At 41.6% G+C, this 20946-nt stretch overlaps 1 protein-coding gene across 2 annotated transcripts; it reads right to left on the bottom strand.

Annotated features, from left to right (window-relative positions):
- Nucleotides 1-1357: 1357 nt before the first annotated feature.
- On the bottom strand, nucleotides 1358-19161 carry LOC137278357 (uncharacterized). 2 transcript variants are annotated; one of them, XM_067810646.1, is made up of 18 exons: nucleotides 18902-19161; nucleotides 18086-18234; nucleotides 17469-17564; nucleotides 16309-16465; nucleotides 15518-15563; nucleotides 13721-13870; nucleotides 13060-13115; nucleotides 12098-12235; nucleotides 11717-11888; nucleotides 10892-11002; nucleotides 10590-10808; nucleotides 9874-10090; nucleotides 7496-7728; nucleotides 6310-6397; nucleotides 3518-3646; nucleotides 2515-2610; nucleotides 1953-2132; nucleotides 1358-1706 (listed from the first exon to the last, which is right to left on the bottom strand). In XM_067810646.1, the coding sequence occupies exons 1-18, from the start codon at nucleotides 19081-19083 to the stop codon at nucleotides 1615-1617; spliced, it is 2511 nt and encodes an 836-aa protein (XP_067666747.1). In that variant the 5' UTR covers nucleotides 19084-19161; the 3' UTR covers nucleotides 1358-1614. The 2 variants fall into 2 exon arrangements, with proteins under 2 accessions (XP_067666747.1, XP_067666748.1); XM_067810647.1 differs by lacking the exons at nucleotides 11717-11888; nucleotides 12098-12235; nucleotides 13060-13115 and having other exon boundaries at nucleotides 18902-19146.
- Nucleotides 19162-20946: the final 1785 nt, after the last annotated feature.

Raw genomic sequence — 20946 nt, 5'->3', positions numbered from 1 at the left:
AACATTCGTAAATACTATGTATATCGACGGGAAATATCTCTCCACCAATATATCATGGTCCCTCTGATGATATCGCCCATATGACATCGATGATAAATAGGACATGATTGTGAGCGAGTGAAGTTTCACACCGTTTTGAGCAGCCTTCCAGCAATACCTGTACCTTTTATAAATGAGCCCTGCTGCTGGCACAGTGCATGCATGGTATCCTGAACAACCTGTAAGTGTGGAGCCTGCTGGACATGTTGCTTTCATCTGTCCACTGGTGGATGGGAGACAGTATACACTCTACAGTTGAGATCTGGAGCTCGGTAGCAGGTCACATAGGATTTCGCCCCTGCATAGAAGAAACTTGCTGTTGCTGCTTTCGACAGTGATAGTCGCTCCATATATTCGGTGCCTTTGGGAGCAAGTTTCAGATGAAATATTTGTCAAGGAACCAGCGTGGTAGTTTTACGCACTGGACGCACAGGACCATCATACAAACATGCTTGTTTATCCTGCCTTACACATAAATGTCGCTTTCTGATTGGTTGAGCGCTTTTCTATTATTTGCAATGTACCCTGTTTACAAGCGAGGTACATTGCAATGAACCCCGTTGCAGATAGCACCTCATTTGGTACTTCATGGTTGTACTTCTTTATCTCGTATAACATTGACTCCGATGAACATGATGTACCGATTTGTTTGCGAATTAAATTCGATGGAAGGGAGATAACTCTAAATTTGTTTATCCTTGTATCGTCTGCCAAAGCTAGCGATGACCACGACAAGATTTGCCTCGGAAAACGTTCAAATTTAGTCCGAGTGAATACTGAGAAAAGAAATTCAGTCGCGACAATTTTACAAAGACAATACCTGTGGGGAAAAGAGCATTAACATTGAGGTGTTCGGTAAGATAAATACGTTGTTCACTGGTCCCCTCACATGTGTCCATGTGAGACTGTGTTCAGCGAACGGGTCAGGTTAGAATAGCATGGTTGTGTGTTCTTTGGACAGAACCAGATCGCAGTAACTTTAAATTTAATGTGTTCTTTTGAGGGTCTGTAACAAGCAGCCACTACAGGATTGACTCAATCATGGTTTAACTTAGTTCTCGCCGCCTTTAGTCCCATCATACATTGTTGTTGATCAGCCATCGACAACAGTTTCTTATGGACAGTTATAACAGTTTCTTATCTCGAGGAATTTGACACTTCTGTTTACCTGGGCGTGTAAAAATAAGAAAGTTATTTTGCTTCATTTCACAAAAACTTCTCAGATTTCAGGGATAGAAATCCGGACGCTATAGATCCGAAATCTTGCCTCCCATGAACATTTACTCTGAACTTTTTTCTATCTAAACAACACATATCATAGTTCGTAATGATTTATTGCCATGCTTGGATTTTCCAAGGCCAGACTGATGTCTTGTGTGTGGTCCCTGTTCTTTTAGTTGATAAAACATAAAAATCTATGTGTCATATATATCCAGTATGCGCATAATACATTACGCCAGACACAAGCTGTACAATTTGTTTATACTATTACTTTATGAATGATTATGAACGAGCTTAGAAATAACGCAGCTGTTCCGTCCAGCCACTGTGTTGTCCAGCCATTGTGCTGTCCCGTCACTGTGTCCGACAACAAGTGGCGTATGCCTTCACTGGGTAGTCACCGTACAACCTCTCCTGACCATTCACAGCAACACATTGGTCGTTTCCTAGAAAGGTGGAATAAAACAGCTACTGTAAATGTAATTAAAGATGGTGATAATGATAAACTTGCTATTATTGCATGTATCATCTAGGGCTGGTGGTGTGGCCTTGAGATAAAATCCCGGGTTCGATTCTCCACACGGGTACTCTGCGTTAAATCCATGTCTGAGTCTTGATATTGCTGTGACATTGTGGCGTAAAATGTAACTCACTCATCTGTATCATCTACACTCAACACGTATCTGTCTTACCTCTAATATATGCTCCAGCCAGACCCGCATCCTCGGAGTAAGATGTACATCCCAGAAGTGTCCAGCCGTCGTCACAGGTCACGGATGATTCATCGCCCATGGCGTCCCCAGCAGGACGAGACGTCTTCACCTGACATGTCAGATGGGGAGCGGAACAGCACGCGGCATATGAGTAGACCCCTAGTTGTTGTCCGAGTAAACAGAAACATGGACAGTCTAGGACTCGGCTTTAAGATGTAAGATGCTGTGTACATGCTGTAGTTTAAATGGATAGCTTGATCACTAGAAACTGGCTGCAAAATAACACGATCCTTGACACTGTAAATTAAAAACAAGTTGTCAATGACGACCAGATTCTTACTGATTGTGATCTTTGGTACGTGTACACCGAGGTAGTAAAACGGTCATCACATTGGGTTCTCTCTGACAGTCTCTGCCACGGTGTCCTGGATTGTATTCCACCACTATATGGCTGGAATAATGCCGATGAGAGGTAAAACTTAATCAACTTTAACTAGATAAATTTAACTTTGAATTTAGCGCGTTTTCTCGTCATACTCACGTCCTTCTGAGTGTTGGTTCTGGGCCAGACATGAGTGAAGGCTTGGATCAGGAAAGGAGCCATCGGTGTACTTGTAGGCTGTGTGTGCCGTGCATCCTGGAGGGAGGAATATGACAAGGTTGTCATTCACAAGGTTGTTTGTTGGGGTAAATAAATGCGGTCTGGAACAACACAGACGCGGTCCAGGAGGAAACTATTGCAATGAATAAATCTATCAGGATATGATCTTCTTCAGTCGACCAAATCACGGAGTCTGTCTAGCAGATGATCCGTTTCTTCTTCTTTCGAAACGCCTTGGTTTATGGAGTTCAATGTTCTTAGCCGCAGTCTCAACTGGTTTACTATGTATACTAACTCAAATACTGAGGAGAGAGATTCCCGTGGTTTCCGCCTTTCCGCTCAGCGTTCTTGAAAGAGTAGATTCACCAGTTTATAACCCACCCCTTGGGAGCTTCGATGATGAAGGCATCCCTCTGCCAGGATCTGTTATTCGTAGGTTCAAATCCACACATATGGTCTCATTATACATCTTGGTTTGTAGGCATACCTATGTTATACGCTACGGCGTGCGTTACTCTTGGTTATTTTTTATTTTAAGCACGGTCTGTAATTGAAAATAACTCTTCAGTGTGACATGAAACAAAAGTCACTCTGTCGTTGCAAAAACGGATCTACAGGACAACTGATTATGTCTCAAAATCCATTCATTATATATGATAAATATTTTATTTATGATGCGCGCATATACACCAGTTATTAAAATCTACTTTCTTTTTTCACAATAGTGGCTTGTCGTTTTGTGACATCAGAGGTATCGGCTTGGTATTTCGTTTTAGGGGGTGCACCTACATTCACAGACACCTTTCATACCTCTTTCGGACGTTCACCTACATTCAATTATGAAATTATTTTGTGCGTTCATTACCTTGCATACAGACCTAGTTACCTTTTGCTTGACTAACTTAGATCGAGTCCCTACATGCATCAGCAATTTACACCTCACCTGTAGCGTACGTATTGTTGAGACACCTGGTTTCTATCCTCTGATCCAGCACTTGAGCTGAGGGGCCGGACATCCTGTAGTCGCATTTTAGACCCGACATCTTGCAACAGCGAGCGACGGCCTGAACGGCTGAGTGTCAGTTAACACAGGTGCTTACAATAAACACAGGTGTTTACAAAAAACACAGGTGTTTACAATAAATATAGGTGTTACAATAAATACAGGTGTTTACAATAAACACAGGTGGTTTTATAATAAACAGAGGCGGGTTACAATAAACATTGGTGTTACAATAACCACAGGTGTTGACTATACAAAGGGACAGTTACAACAAACGCAGGTGTTTACAATATACAGGGGCGGCTGCGATAAATGCATATGGATACGATAAATACGAGTGGCTAGCATATAACACGGGTGGTTTCGATAAACACCAGAGATTACGAAGAACACAGGTGGTTACAATCGACATGTCTGGTTACAATAAACGTTGGTGGTTACATGAATATAAGTGGTTACAGTAAAAACAGACTTATGGTCATAGAATATACATGTTGTTACACTAAACACACGTGTTTACACTAAACACATGCTCCAGATCATCTTTGACTTATGGGGAAAGGTAGAATGGGTGGTGCATTGTTTATGGAGAGTAGCGTCCCTTTGCGAGTAAAGATACTGTTATCCTCGGTTTTAGTCACAGATTCTGCCTCGATTAACGACGCGGAGACGCAAACTTACGGTAAATTTGTAACTGAATTCTGGCATTTTACTCCACTCGCATAGCCTAATATACAGGAATGGCCGACGGGTGTTATTGCATACAATACACGTTAACTATACTCCGCAGAAATGTTTCAGGACGGTTTACTTTAAAACTATAAGAGTTATCCGTTTCCAGTTTGGTATGAGGCTTTATAATTTTTCTATCATTGAGGATTTTAATTGCCATAATTTCTCACTCGATAATAAGAAAGTTTTCTATAAGAGCTGTCATTATTTCAAGTCACAACAACACCTCACATGTCAAGGGTGTTGAGCTGCTTACCGGAACAGCGACCCGGTCATGCAAATAGGCAGGTCACATGTCACATTCTTGCGACTTAAAGCACATGCATTTTGCGTTAGTTAACGGTGTCAGTACCGGTGTAGGGCAGAAGGGGTCATCTCAAAATCAAATATGTCACATCATTTATATGATGTTTTCAAATTGCCATTGCGACATCTTTTCATGCACATGTAAATAACGGATAATTTTGATTGTTTAGTTTTCGTAAATATTTTGAGCTTGGAAGTAGTTAGGGGGCAGGTGTATTTTCTAGGCATTATTCACAGGCCATTAATCATATTTCTGTGAAACTATGCATGTACACATTACTGACATGGGTCTTTGATTTGTATTTTGGGGTTTGATCACTTACTTGTTTTCCTCGAATGTTTCAAGATTTTTCAATCACAAAACATCTCTTCTTCGGACAGGTCAGTATCTGATTCATCTCCAAGATGTATTAAGATTGGTGGGATGGTCTCTTCTCTAATACCATCTAGTTTCCCGTACTCTTCAACTGCCAATACATGTTTGACACAGGCTTCCCACCGACTGATATCAATCTCACCTATTGCCGTGTGAACAATTTTTTCAACGTAAGATAACGTGAATGTCGTGTTGTAGTGTGATACCTTCCCCTTGATATCCCCCAATATCAGTTCAATTGGATTCAAATTGCAATGGTATGGCGGTACTCGTCGAACCTCGTGACAGCGTTCTTCAACATATTGTTGATGGCATAGAAAGGTGGTGGTTTGTGTTGTAACACAAACTCATACAACACTGGTTTTGTTGCTTTGTCAAGTCTTACGATGTTGTTTCTGTCAAGCCATTCGATGATCGCTGCTTTACGACAATTGGATGTTGGACCATTGTCCATGACTACCAAGGACTTTTCTGGAAGGGCTATGATCAGTTGTTCTTCTACATACTGTGTAAAGACAGCTCCGTTCATTTCCGTATGGTAGTCTCTCCCGTCGGTGGACTTAGATTTAAATACCAAATCACATCCAGGCAGAAATCCTTTGTGTGAATGCAGAATTATAAGTCGCCTGTCTTCTACCAGCTGGTAGCATCCGCTTCGGATCCTGTCTGTCAGGATGCGGCCATTGGTAAGATGCTGTATGGGAGACATTTACCCATTTCTCGTCTAGATACACCGGTTCGTAACCATCAGCGCATTTTTTTCTAACTGTTCTCAAGTAATTTATTCTTGATTTTACTATGTCATGCCGTTCACATATGACAAGTTACATCCCCTGAACACTTTTATATTTGTAACCAAATTTCAGCAACAATTTGCAAATAGTGTAACGAGCGACATTAAGCTGGTGCTCTTGAGCAAGGATTTGTTTCAATCGCCCTACCGACACATGCAAATTTTGACCCTGTGTGCCTTTGATCAAAACTGAAACTGTCCAGTTTTAATTTCCTACCAACTTTTGAGATGGTCCCTGGAATGTCCGTAGACGAGGCATGGATGATTCCACTCAAGAGATCCAATACCCTTGACACGTGAGATGTTTTTATTTGAAATAATGACAGCTCTTATGGACAATTTTCTTATTATCGAGTGAGAAATTATGACCATTAAAATCCTCAATGGTAGAAGAATGATAAAGCCTCATACCAAACTGGAAACGGATAGCTCTTACAGTTTTAAAGTAAAGTTACCAAACACCTTCCTGAAACATTTTCTGCAGACTATTTCTGAACTTAGAATTTGTTTTTTGATCATACATACGCGCACTTGTTGCTGCCCCATTGACACTTCTGCACGCTGCACCGTTGTGAATCACTATCTCCTCCCCGTCCCTGTTGCTGCGTTGATCCTGCCACAGATATCACATATGATGTGGCCATGGCTGGGACGGGTCCAAATTTCCTACCCGGGTACCCCATCCCCTATTACCCTACGCCACCCGGATATCCTGCTATCATATTTGTAAAACATGACAGTATATTCTTCACTTCGGAGACCAAAATTTCGTCTCTTTCAATATCTTAAATAATGTATTATATTCAAAACAGCTTACGGAAACTCCTCAAAGACAATACAATCTTTTTACTATAAAAGAATAACATATTGTTTAACCCATTAGTCACACTATCATAACGGGTCCGGGTATTGAGATGGGTACCCGTGTCCCACCCGTCCCAGGCATTCGGCCTACCCGTCCACTCCTAGAAGGAGCGGTGGTTATCAGATTATCACAGGGATTTAAACATTCTGTTTCATATCCTCAACCCATCAATTTAAAAACCCGTGGAGATCCGATTGGGAATTGGTCGTCGACTGACATGCTGAGGTGGTCAGATAGACTCAATAGGTTAATTTTATTCATTGCGTGGGAACCGCCGTCACATAACTGCAATATTGCCCTGAGTTCTACTCCTATCGCGTCAGTCACCGGTTTGTCTTGTTCAGTTCTGTTTTACTTACAGGCCGTCGTCGCACAACTACTGACAAATAAGGATAAGTTGAGCACCGACCTGACAGTTGACCCGTATTAGCATGTATGAGTGCTGCCCACTGGCGCCTGCCGTTGTGAGTATAGGGGCCCCAGGTTGTCTATGACACAGTGTGATGGGTGTAGCGCATGGCATGTCTTAGCAAACTCTAACGCGCAGAGTCAGTTTCATCATCATGCACTGCACGTGCGCTAGTCTCCATCTGCTCTACCTTTCACAAAACAAATGGGTTTGTTCATTGCCGTGCATCGCCTTCTTCTCGAAGACGCGTTATCTACGAAGGTCTAACTTACCCTTTGTTTGCCAGCAGAACACTACCAACGTAGCCAACGCTCACGCCTTTGACTCATGGCACACTCTTACAATAAGGTTGATACATCTCACGCCAAACACGCAAATAGGTCTGACTTTTTTGAGGTTGCGTTCACTCACTCAGTGAATGTTACGTGACCGCCCACCTTGCTTCGCCCAGAGCACCCAGTCAGCACATAGCCATCCGGACACGCGACCTCTGCATATTTGTCGTCTGCCACCTCCGACAGTCCTGAGAATCTTGTGATGCACGACAGTTGACTGGAGGAACCGGATGCCATATGACCGATGCTATGTTCTCCTATGTGGGTCACGTGGTGTTGGGGTGATGGCCGCTGGTAATCGACGGGAGATTTGGTTGTTGCCATAGAGATAGCACCTAGTTTGAGATATAATCTCAACTTGTTTAAAGAATTCTTAACTTGACAGCATGTGTGACGCAAATCAAAACTCACCTTATCCAAGCAGCAAATTTTGTTTAAGTGTACAAACCAAATTGTTTAGATAACAGTCCGTTGCTTTGATAGTATTTGTTAAAAAATTATGTACCATATGAAACTACCCAACTCCCAACTGACACTACGAAACTGGATGTAACATCCATATAACCCCTGTAATTGTGTGAAACATCCATATAACCCCTGTAATTGTGTGACACATCCATAAAAGCCCTGTAATTGTGTGATACATCCATAAAAGCCCTGTAATTGTGTGAAACATCCATATAAGCCCTGTAATTGTGTGATACATCCACAAAAGCCCTGTAATTGTGTGGTACATCCATAAAAGCCCTGTAATTGTGTGATGCATCCAAATAAGCCCTGTAATTGTGTGAAACATCCATAAAAGCCCTGTAATTGTGTGAAACATCCATATAAGCCCTGTAATTGTGTGAAACATCCATAAAAGCCCTGTAATTGTGTGAAACATCCATATAACCCCTGTACTTGTGTGAAACATCCATAAAAGCCCAGTAATTGTGTGATACATCCATAAAAGCCCTGTAATTGTGTGAAACATCCATATAAGCCCTGCAAATGTCACATACATAGTTCTGCGAAACTGCCTGAAACAGCCTTATAATCCCTACAACTGTATGGAACATCTGTATAAGCAATGAAACTGTATGTCATATATTTCCCCGAAAATATGTGAAACATCCACATAATCCCTGAAACTGTCTGAAACATCCACATAATCCCTGAAATTGTCTGAAACATCCACATAATCCCTGAAACTGTCTGAAACATCCACATAATCCCTGAAACTGTCTGAAACATCCACATAATCCCTGAAACTGTCTGAAACATCCACATAATCCCTGAAATTGTCTGAAACATCCACATAATCCCTGAAATTGTCTGAAACATCCACATAATCCCTGAAACTGTCTGAAACATCCACATAATCCCTGAAACTGTCTGAAACATCCACATAATCCCTGAAACTGTCTGAAACATCCACATAATCCCTGAAATTGTACGAAAAAGTAGTATAATTCACGAAACTATGTCACCTTATGCAACCACCTGACACTGTAAGAAACATCCCCGAAACTGGTTGGAACAGTGAAACAAATGTACGTGTGGTACGTGATGAACGTTACCTTAGACCAGGGAGACTATATACAGTTGTAGGTTATCCCTCTACTTGCTCTCGGTGTTCCATTTAACGTGCATCCATTGATCCAAGTAATCCACCATAAGATACGTTACTATGGCACTTAAAGTGTTATGAGGACGTTTTTGTTAATTATGATGACACGTTAACTATCACCTAGTAGTTATGGTCACAAAAGTTCTGAACGTATATTTGGACTCGCATCTTGAACTTTAGCTACGTATTTTCACCCGTTAAAAGGGAGTTTTGGTTTAGCCCCTCTTGTTTGTTTCACTTCCGAATGGATTCCAATAATTTCTAGGTGGTGGTGTTGTGGCTAATTTCTTGTTAGAATTCTCTAGAACTGCATAATAGGTACATAAAGGATGGTTGCCAGGTGTATCAGGGGAACGGCTTTGGATTTACGCTAATCTGTTTGCCAACATTGACGTTTCAACACCGACCCCTCAAGAGGTTTCGTCTACACTGAATTTTAAACAGCGGTCAACAAGCTTTAGACAGCATATGTACAAGGATCAGGACTTTGGTGACTATAGACATTTAGTTAATATTTTAGATCCGTGACCCAGTCGTATTGAAATAGAAATCTGTATCCATGTGTATCTTTTATTCAAATAAAATTTAATATTATGGACACGTTTGTGTTCTATTTTGCTGGTTTAATGGGGGCTCAAAAGACTTTTATCACAGAAATTCCTGAACCGTAAAATATGCAAATATTGGGGCCTTGTGGTTTGAACCGTTCACTCGTCACGCCGAAAACCCAGGTTCTATTCCCCACAAAGGTATAAAGCGTGAAACCCATTTCTGGTGTCCTCTGCCTTGATATTGCATGACAATTGCTAAAAACTGTGTAATACTATTTCCACGCACTAAAATATCTACTAAAACACTATATGCTCACCTGTTACGTCCGTGATGTCAACTGTGACAGTTGTATCTGTTTTCCCAAGAAAGAATGTCTGTTTTTTCACGGGTGTCCCTTGATACCTAACAATGACATCATATTCGCCATGGAAACCTCTGATATTGAAATGTGTTCCTGAAGTCAGTCTGTGAGTCACATGGGTACTCCACTCTTGGTGTATCAGGTTCAGATATCTTTTCCCAGCTGCATTTATCTGTTTTCAAAATAGTTAACTGTACTTTACGTACTATGCAAAGTCATGTAGATAATTGAGTACTCATATTGTGTTTATTCAGCTCGAAACGCTGTTAAACCCTTTTGAAAGGGCAGCACGGTATTCCTATGGCGAGTACATCTCCGTGATCTACAGTAGAAGGCTCCTAGGGCAAGTACATCTCCGTCATCTACAAGGTTCTCAGGGCTAGTCGATCTTATGATCTACAGTACAGGGCCTGGATTTTCGAAGCTCTCTAAGCGCCAAGATATTCGTAAGTGCCATACATTAACATTGACTAACGACTGTCCTAGGGCTGAGAGATTCGAAATCTAGGCCCAGGGTCTAAAGGCGAACACATCTCGGTCATCTACAGTACGGGGTTCGTACGCCGAGCACATTTCCGTCATCTACAATACGAGGTTCTCAGGGCCAGTCGATCTTATGATCTACAGTGCAGGACGGTGGGCATCTCGATGACCTACAGTGCGTGACTTACGTGGTAACTGTTTCCGCTGACCAAGGCAGCATCTGGTCCTCTCCAATGGTGGACACTCCAGAAACCCCAGAAAATGATGCCCTCGACAGCTGGGTGACTGAACAACATGCGCAGCGCGGTGTCGTACCAGTCAGCACGGGTGTTCTCGTCATGGACCACAACATCCATCTCGGTGGTCCATAGAGGAAGACCCACCGCTCCCAGCTGGTCCAGGCGCAGCTTGGATAACAAAAAAAGCGTCATTACAATCCGGACATTATTTAAATATTTGCTGAACAACTGCATACAGATCGGTAGCTTACCTTCATTAAAGTGGGATCTGGAGGTCTATAGGGCATGAAGTGACATTCCAGACCCATTCCATAGAGTCCTACACCAGCAGCCTTGAAGCTCTTGGCCAGGGCAAGATAAGCCTATTTCACAATCAGATGAAATAAATACAACAAAACACAACCATCTATTCTCTATGCCTCTGTATATATAAACAGTTGAAACATAAAGGACACAAGTTAAAATAATATTACAATTCTTACAATATATTACAAATTCTGCAACACTTTTCGTATCCCACTACCTACTCATGAGTTCACACATATCTACGTCTCCACCGGTTTAGAATCATCTGTAGTAGTATCAGCCGCGTAATGTCAGTAATGATGTTTGCGGCCTCTTGAGGATCATGTCAACAATGATTATTGTATTAGGTCATCAATGCTATTTGCATGTCCAAAGAGACATCTGCATGAAGTCAAGTATGAAACTTGTAATGTGTCAATAATGTCTAAGCACCGTCAACCGTGTTTTGATAACAACAGTAATGCACTGACAAAATGCATGGAACAATGTTTGTATAACCTTAAATGTTAATGTTTTAATAACGGCAACAATACTATTTATTGTGTTGCGAACTGATGTCAGTGATATGTCAAAAAGGTCATCGTATCCAAACTGCGTAGATCGATGCTCATGCTGTTGATCACTGGATTGTCTGGTCCAGACTCGATTATAAACAGACCGCCGCCGTACAGCTGGAACATTGCAGAGTGCGGCTTTGAACAACAAACCAACCAGGCAAACAACTTATATTAAATACGTCAGCATGAACCACGTGGATGCAGTGTGTCTACCGAGGTGTAGATCCCCGAGGAGACGACGTGGTCCTCGTTGAGGAACAGTTTGACATTCGGGTCCGCGTGATGAATCTTGGCGAATATCTTCTTGGTGAAATCAGGATCCTTGGTTTTCTCTTCGTACCATCGTGCCTGGAGCATCTCATTCATCACGTCCCAGTGCTCGACCCTGCAGGATATTGGCATTATCACGCGTTACTCGTGTGGACATATCCACAGCAAACTCATGACCAAGGTTATTTACAAATATGCACATGCCAGCGAGCGTGTATATCTGTAGCGTTAACAAACGACTTTCATTAGTGGATGTTGTGCATGTACTTTCACGTAGACTATGGGGACGTTCCGTGCAAAGACAAGCTCTATTCTCTAGATTACCTCCCTTTGGTATCCTTTACTGCATAGTTAATCCTCTCATCAACGGCCTTCTTGAACTGGTCCATGGACAGGGCTCGGACCCAATCTGGATTCTGGTTCTCCACCGCCCAGAACATATTGTGTGCTCGAACAGGGATGCTTGATGGGAACATAGAGGTTTAAATATATGGATAACAACAAAGTAATATATTGAGAATGCTGATGTGTATAATGATTTACTGTTTAGTCTTGTTTTAACTGACCACTGGATTAGAGGATGGTGTTGCCTAGCATCCATATGTGTGCGCGCGTTAGATTTCTCAAGCAGACACACACTCGCACATGCAACTACATCCCACACTATCATACTATCATACTATCATACTATCATACTATCACATTGGAACCCTCCTTACGCACACCCCCATTTTAAGTCCACAGCATACATTCCTACAAGAACACCCACTCAACTACCCATGTGTATACCCGACCCAAATCCATACACCCCGCAAGAACGTAAAAAATCCTCTCCCGCTCCTCCACACACACGCACGCCACACGAACACTCACTCACCTGTCCACAACTGTACACCCCCATCCAAATCCCCCAGTTACACTTCATAAGAGCACCCACTCAATTACCCATATGTACACCCATGCATCCCATAAGAACACTCAAACCCCACACATTCACCGCACAAGAAAAGCAAAAATCTCTCACAGACACCGAACAAGAGCACCCAAATCACTCAAACACACCGCACACGAACTCTCAAGTCCAACAAATACACTCACAAGAACTCTCAAATCCCACACCCCACAAAACATCTACTACCCATACATAAACTCCACACCCAAAGTCCACACAAGCAAATTCACCCATAGACGCATCCCATGAATACATCCAAAGCTACACTCACATGCGCACATACGCACATACGCACACACACGCAAACACGCAGCTCCATCACCCATGAACATACCCATGCTGGTGAAGGACACCCAGGGCGTGTGTGGCATTACTGTAGTCAGGGTTGTCCTGGAAACAGTGTCCATGAATGTTTATTCATATCAACATTCGTGTTTTATCTATAGTTGTGTGATGTAACAACTGTCCCAAGTTTTCATACTTATCATTCAATGGTGTGGGGTTTGGTTTGGTTGTGGTTTAAAGCCACACCCAACAATATTCCAGCTACATGACGGCGGTCAGTAAATGATGGAGTCTGACCAGACAATCCAGTGATCAGCATGATGATTGATCTACGCAGCTGGGATAAGATGACATGTGTTCACGAAGCCAGTGAGCCTGATCAGCCTATCTCTTCAGTCGCCTCTTAGCATGGGTTAATCCAGACCAGTTAATCCGGAGCTTCACGAGGTGCCATTGAGTGGAACTTTCCTTACTGGATGGTTTTAAAGACAATGTACCGAATATTTGGGAAGGTGAATATGACATTAAGTAGTTTCAAACAATTCAGATGACACGGTTTAAGGAAGTAGGTTCGGTGAGCCTGGCCTTGATGGGAAGTGGGGTTGACATGAAGCAAAGTGTAGGGATAAGTACACTCAACAGCAACAGATTTCATGTTTTTGAAACACGTATTTCTTTTGCTGTTCAGTATATAATGATGGTATATGTACCCTTGGTGGCGGTGAGCTGTGCCAGTAGTAGTTGGAGAGGGTGGCCCAGTTGAACATGTAGTAGAACAGATCGTTATAATGCGAATATTGTGCCATTGTCTGCCACGTGGTTTGGGATCCGAACGGGAACGCGTGGCGAGTCAAGTCTATCTGAAATCGATAAACGTGGGTTGTTGTAACCTTCAGTAATATGACTGCAACATCGTGAGAAACACTACATTATATATATATATATATATATATATATATATATATATATATATATAGTCTGGTTCATAATTATTGAGAATTTTTCTTCTTACTTTGAGCTATCCTAACACCTCAACTGATTCACTGATACTTAAAACTAAGTAATGGTATAAGGGGGGTAACTCATGTTGGCCTACTGAGTATAGTACAATTAGAGTTACCTCCCCTGAATTTGTAGCAGACGTCATTTTCCTCAGCACTGTCAACAATGTCTGCTGAAGATAAAAGAAGGTTGATTTTTGAGTTGTGTAATCAAAGAATTGATGATGTAAATACATTGGCAGAGAGAACAGGAACTCCTCTTTCTACTGTGTATAGGATTAGGAAGAATTTTATAGAGGGAAAGGATTTTGGGCGCCAGAAAGGAGCAGGGACACCCAGAAAATTGGACTTCTCAGATCGCGTCCGGCTGGGAATTTTAGCGTCTAAAAAGCGAAGGGCAAGCATCTCCAACATCAGGTATGAAATGATAGAAAGGGGATCAACAGTTGTATCAAAATCTACAGTTAGAAGAAATTTGATTGATCTTGGATGGGAGAAAAAGACTGGAATTCCTTCTCCTCTCATGAAACAAGAACATAAAGACAGGCGTGTTGAGTGGTGTTTGGCACATGAAAACTTTGACTGGGAAAATGTGATTTTTACTGATGAAAGCTCAATATGGGTATATCCCAATAATGTGAAAATATGGACAAAGTCTGCGTCAACACCGTTTTATCGACGACCTAAATACAGCCCAAAGTTTCATGTATGGGGAGGGATATCCTTATTAGGAACGACCTCGCTGTGTGTGTTTGAGGGAAATCTGACAAATCAACGCTACACTAACAATATAGATAATTTTCTCCTTCCAAGTGCACATGTGTTTTATGGAAATGACTGGATTTTGCAGCAAGATAATGATCCTAAACACACCGCAAAACATGCCAAGCAGTGGTTTCAGGAGAAAAATGTGACTGCATTACAATTTCCTGCATACAGTCCTGACTTAAATCCCATTGAGAACATTTGGGGGATGATGAAGGAATGTGTGAATCAAAAGGGGTTGACAAAAATTGAAGACATGAAGAGAGAAGTGGTCCGATACTGGGACAGCATAACTCACGAGACACTAACCTCTCTGATAGGAAGTATGCCTACCCGTCTTAGACTGTGCCGTGAAGCTCAAGGAGACTTGATAAAATATTAAATTGTTACCTACACAACATGAAAAGGTCAGTTCACTGTCACAATACATTCAATTTTATCTGATTTGTTCTCGTTTAATAATATGAAATGCTTTAGCTATTCTCAATAATTTTGAACCATACTGTATATATAATTATATATATATAATTATATATATATAATTGAATTGTGTTGAAAGTTACAACTGACTCGGATTTGAAACATCTCCCAAGGTGGACCAGGAATTTCAAGACCTTTTTATGATTTAATTCTGTGTATGGTGACTTCCAGTGCTAATGTCAACATGTCTGTGCTATGCATAGATTCCACGTAGCTGACGTAGTTGTCTAGCGCAATACACTGACTCATTCTTTGATTTACCTGTATATCCAAGTCAGCGAAAGATGCATGGGGTGGAACTTTCACCCTGCAAGGAAAAAACACAGTGTGACTGACGTAGGTGAATAACTCTAACACTTAAGATATTCCGGAAGTGTGTGTAACCAAGATGGCTCGTGCTTGGAAGGCTTAGAATGGCAATGAAAGAGATTGTGTGCACATGCTGTCATTGTTAGGCAAGTTAATTGAGAAAATGTATAACCTGTTTATGTCAGCCTTATATTTGAGTTCAGGCAAAACAAAGATAAAACTTCCGAATACAAAGACTGCGCTATTGGATATTGTACTGGGATCCGTCTGTGCAAAGATAATCCAGTGTGGACCAGACCGATCTATGCAATTGGGATACCACGACAACCACGCAATGTGTAGAAGCAAACAAGGTCCAACCCGGATCACTAACACTAGACACATCGTTGAAAGATGTGTCCTGTTGATCGTGTCGAATAGTAGTTACAGAAAGACATCAAACTCACGATATGGGACGGGCTGGTATTGGTGATTTTTATGGATAAATATATTTGTATGTTAGAAACCACATCCTTCTCCCCTCCCCAGATTATTATGACCCCCACCTCACCCCCATCCCCGCCGTACAATATGACTAATAAGGACAGATCTTGTATTTTTAGTCATAGTGCTTATTGCCAAACAAACAAACACAGGAAACCACTTCTACACAACTGATGAAGTTGTTCATTGTTGTAGACTTGTTTGGTTACTTTAACTACATTAAATACCCTACAGCATGTAAGACAGTCCAAGGTGCATACGTAATGCTGACGTTGCTTTTTCTGAGCTGGTCGATCCTACTGTCCGCCTCCGATTTCCAGTTCTTGTTTTCGGGAACTTCCGTGAGAGATACATCGTCAACCAGAAAGTTAATTGCAGCATCGGAACCCCTCACCCTGAGTCGGACTTCCTTAGTACCTATACACGGTTATCATGAACTCTGTATACATTTCACAATTATTGATATATACTTGACCTACTGTTAAACAATGTAGTATATCCTAGAATTAGTCAGGGCATAATGTTAACATCTGTAATTTACTTTATGTAAACATTTATACAATATGCGGTGGTGAGTGAGTGTGATTTTATAACTTTACAGTGGCTGACACCAGAAATGGGCTTCATACACTGTACCCATGTGAGGGATCGAACCCAGGTCATATAGCATGGCGAGCGAACGCTTTAACCACCAGGCTATCCCACCGCCCCTTGTTTGCGCGGAACCTCGCTTAACTCGAGGTATTTCTTTGGGTCCTTTCAACTTTGACACTTCAGAGTTTGCCTATATCTTGATAACAATGTGCATTCACTTCTGTGCACATACTCCTATGCAGCGTCAGGAGCAGTGGCGTAGAGTTATGGTTGCAGCGTTCGCTCGTCACACTGACGATCCGGGATCGATTCTGTAAAGAGGTGCAATGTGTGAAGCTCATTTCTGGTGTCCCCCGCCGTGATGTTGCTAAATATTGCCAAGAGCAACGAAATTTAATCTCACTCACTCCAATCCAGCTCCTCTCAAATGAAATTGCATATGGACTAACAACTTTGGTAAATTATTGTACAAATATTAGTGGACCATAACGACGACCAGACATGAATGTTGAGTGATATGTCACATTATATTCTATTAAGCTAGCTATCTAAATATAGTACTTTCTACGTATGGTACATAATATTGGTAAGTAAGTAAAACCTGAAGTGTTGAAACCTAACAGTGTTACCTCTTTGGGAAAATCAATGCCAAGAGTATGGAAATATGCTGAAAAATCTCTAAACATAACCCATGTAGTCCGGGAATGGAACCAATGTTTACAGGTAATTTGTGACATCTTTGAGACTTGGACTACTCGTGCTTCGTACCCTCGGAGTGACATACGTTATATTTTAACGTCCATCTACTACAACCACGGTTCCCAACCTGTATACGGGTACATGAAGAAACACCCCAGTGAGGCCCACCCAGTCTTTGTGGATATGGTCTTGTCAACAGCAATGGTGTCATACAGCCGGGTACCTAGAAGTGGCAAATCAGAGAATACAACAAACACTGACAAGATACATCATCATCAAAATGTCTATAAAAGACATTTTTGACTAAGTGCTTCTGTTCGAAATCCAGACAGGTTGGCTTGTGATAAAGTACGAATCTGATGCTACGCTTAAGATTAAAAGTGTCACTGGAAGGGATTGTGAGGAACGGGTTATTTCTGATTTTATATCTCGAGAATTTCCCATGCATGAGCAACGAGGATTTCTTTAATACTAACCAATAACGAAAGAATTTAGAAAATGTGCTGATCATCAGGAAAAAATATATACATTCGTGTTGGTTTGATCATGTCCCCAGCGCCATGTCACTTTCGCAGATGGCGGCAAGAAGTGTTAACTCGGTCTCTACAATACCACTAGCATTTGCAGCATGGACTCATACAGTCCTAGAATATAATGGGCCTCATTCCACTCATACATATTATACTGAGTCAACAACACCAGCAATGGTCATCAGTTTACCACAGGAATACACGCACATCTCACCATTGGCAACGAGAGATTGCATCAGAATGGAGTACTCCTGGTACATCTTGCCCGGCAGATCGTTGAGCTGCTTGAGGTGTGCCACAAGGTGGTACCGTGTGTTGGGAGACAGAGGAACGACCTGTTCCACTCCGGCCCAGTATGCTTGACTGTGTCGACAGACGAAGGACGCATAGATGTATATGTAAATTTCTTCACTAACTTAGGAGAACCATATGTTATGTATAGATATTGTTACATCGAAAAAGATATGGACAATCACAATAAACTCGGTGCGCCTAGTGGCAGCCAGAGTTGTATACCCCCCGGGGAGTTGAGATTGAAATACGATGTGCAGGTGCGATTGATATCCAGTAATCGAGGGAAAAATACCATCATGAAAGAAGGATTGTGTCATATTACGACAAACAATGAGAACAATTGGAGTGATTGAGGTAGTTTTACGTCGCACCTGGCAAAGGTTCCAACTATATGGCGGTGGTCTGTAAATTAGCGAGTCTGGACCAGACAATCTAGTGATCAACAACATGAGCATCGATCTGCGCCATTGGGAACCGATGACATGTGCCAACCAAGTCTGCGAGCATGACTTCCAGATCCCGTTAGTCACCTCTTAAGAGAAACATGGGTTACTGAAGGCCAATATTCTAACCCGGGTCTTCATGGGTGGGAACGATTTGAAATAACCAGCCAATCGTATTGGCGCAAAATAATATAGCTCAGAGATAATTACTAGATATAAAATCAAGGGATAATATTTTAAGTTTTATGTTTTACCCATGCTAATCTCCTCCAAACCCAATTTACGCCACGTACCGACCCGAGACTTTGACAGCATGACTCCCACCATGATGGTCAGTAGACACACTCATTGAGCATCCAGCACATGACCAGCCGGATGTGGGGTTTGATGCCTCGAAACCTGGATTCCGCAACAGTTCTGTTGCTGCTGACACATAGCAGAACAGAACAGATGACGCAGATATCCACAAAACCATGCTCTGCCTTCTCTGTGCTGACAACAATTATTACTTATCGCCAGCTTGAGAGGTTAGGTTACTAGATAAGGAGTCTATAACTTTGACACATACTTGGGTGTTTGCCAAACGCTTTATCTTATCATGTTAACATCTTGAATACATGAAAGTAAACCGTCATTTCATATGGCAGTATCTTATGTTAAGAGTTTGGTACCGTTAACATCCTCAGCTCTAAGACTGTCGTAAGTCTATGTTAAGGTATGGATACGTTTCAACTTAGCTGTAAGACACTCTTGACTCTCAGAGTGAAGGAACCTGTGAAGAACCTGTTCTGGGGTTCCTTTGACAAAACAGACCTTAACAAAGGTGAACCTTAACTCCCATTCATAAACACTGCACTAAAGGTACCCATGTCTAATGTTAACCTAACTTTAAGGTAACCTTAGTGCAATGTCAAAGAATGGGAGTTAAGGTTAAGCTAAGTTTAAGGTAACCTTAGTGCAATGTCAAAGAATGGGAGTTAAGGTTAAGCTAAGTTTAAGGTAACCTTAGTGCAATGTCAAAGAATGGGAGTTAAGGTTAAGCTAAGTTTAAGGTAACCTTAGTGCAATGTCAAAGAATGGGAGTTAAGGTTAAGCTAAGTTTAAGGTAACCTTAGTGCAATGTCAAAGAATGGGAGTTAAGGTTAAGCTAAGTTTAAGGTAACCTTAGTGCAATGTCAAAGAATGGGAGTTAAGGTTAAGCTAAGTTTAAGGTAACCTTAGTGCAGTGTCAAAGAATGGGAGTTAAGGTTAAGCTAAGTTTAAGGTAACCTTAGTGCAATGTCAAAGAATGGGAGTTAAGGTTAAGCTAAGTTTAAGGTAACCTTAGTGCAATGTCAAAGAATGGGAGTTAAGGTTAAGCTAAGTTTAAGGTAACCTTAGTGCAATGTCAAAGAATGAGAGTTAAGGTTAAGCTAAGTTTAAGGTAACCTTAGTGCAATGACCAAGAATGAGAGTTAAGGTTAACCTTAGTAAAGGTTGCTTTGTGAAAGGAGCACAAGAATTGCCCTTCAGCAACACAAGCTTGTCGGAAGATGCAGCTAACGGGATCGGTTGGTCATGCTCGCTCACTTGTTTGACACATGTCATCGTATCCCATTTGCGAAGGTCGTTGCTAGTGTTGTTGATCACTGAACTGATTAGCTGACTCGATTATTTAGAGACCGCCGCCATATATATGGAATATTGCTGATTGCGGCGTTAAAGTAAACTCACTCACTCAGAACGAGGACGTAATCACCCTCAGAAAGTCGGCTGTCTAAACCAAACGGGGATTCCACATTGTGAAATATGGAAAGTTTAATCCCAGATACAACCTGTTAGATAAGGCAACGTAATATTAGTTTGGATGTATCCGTATTTTCCTGTCTAGTTTCATGAGCAGTAGAAGAATCTTAGTAGAAGACCATTAGGAATTGTTTGGAAGGAAGAATAAGATAAATATGAAAAGGCTGACTATGTGGCAGACATAATGAAGAGATTCTCTGTGTGTGGCACTAAATCAAGCCAAGAACACTCGCACTGTTATTATCTATCATGAACACGTCACAATTTAATTCTGGACTCACAAAAGTCCAGAAACTCTCAGCACTGTGGCCACTCTCTCACAAGGGATTTCGCAAAATTAAACAGGCAGCTGTTATGTATATGTGCTAAGGATGAAAAAATGAAAAAAATTTTTTCGAAAACTCAAAATTTAAACTCGCTCGCCCATGGGCACGCCCATGGGCGAACAGTGGCCAATGGGTAGGCCCATGGGCAGGCCCATGGGCGAAAGTGTTTAATTTCATCCAGAATAAATGTTTTGGAGGTTGTAAATGAATTTAAAAATGTTGATAAG

The sequence above is a fragment of the Haliotis asinina genome, chromosome 3, assembly GCF_037392515.1.
Source record: "Haliotis asinina isolate JCU_RB_2024 chromosome 3, JCU_Hal_asi_v2, whole genome shotgun sequence".
In the NCBI taxonomy this organism is placed as follows: Eukaryota; Metazoa; Mollusca; class Gastropoda; order Lepetellida; family Haliotidae; genus Haliotis; species Haliotis asinina.
Note: the sequence above shows the minus strand (reverse complement) of the source record. Positions and strands in the feature narration are given on the sequence as shown.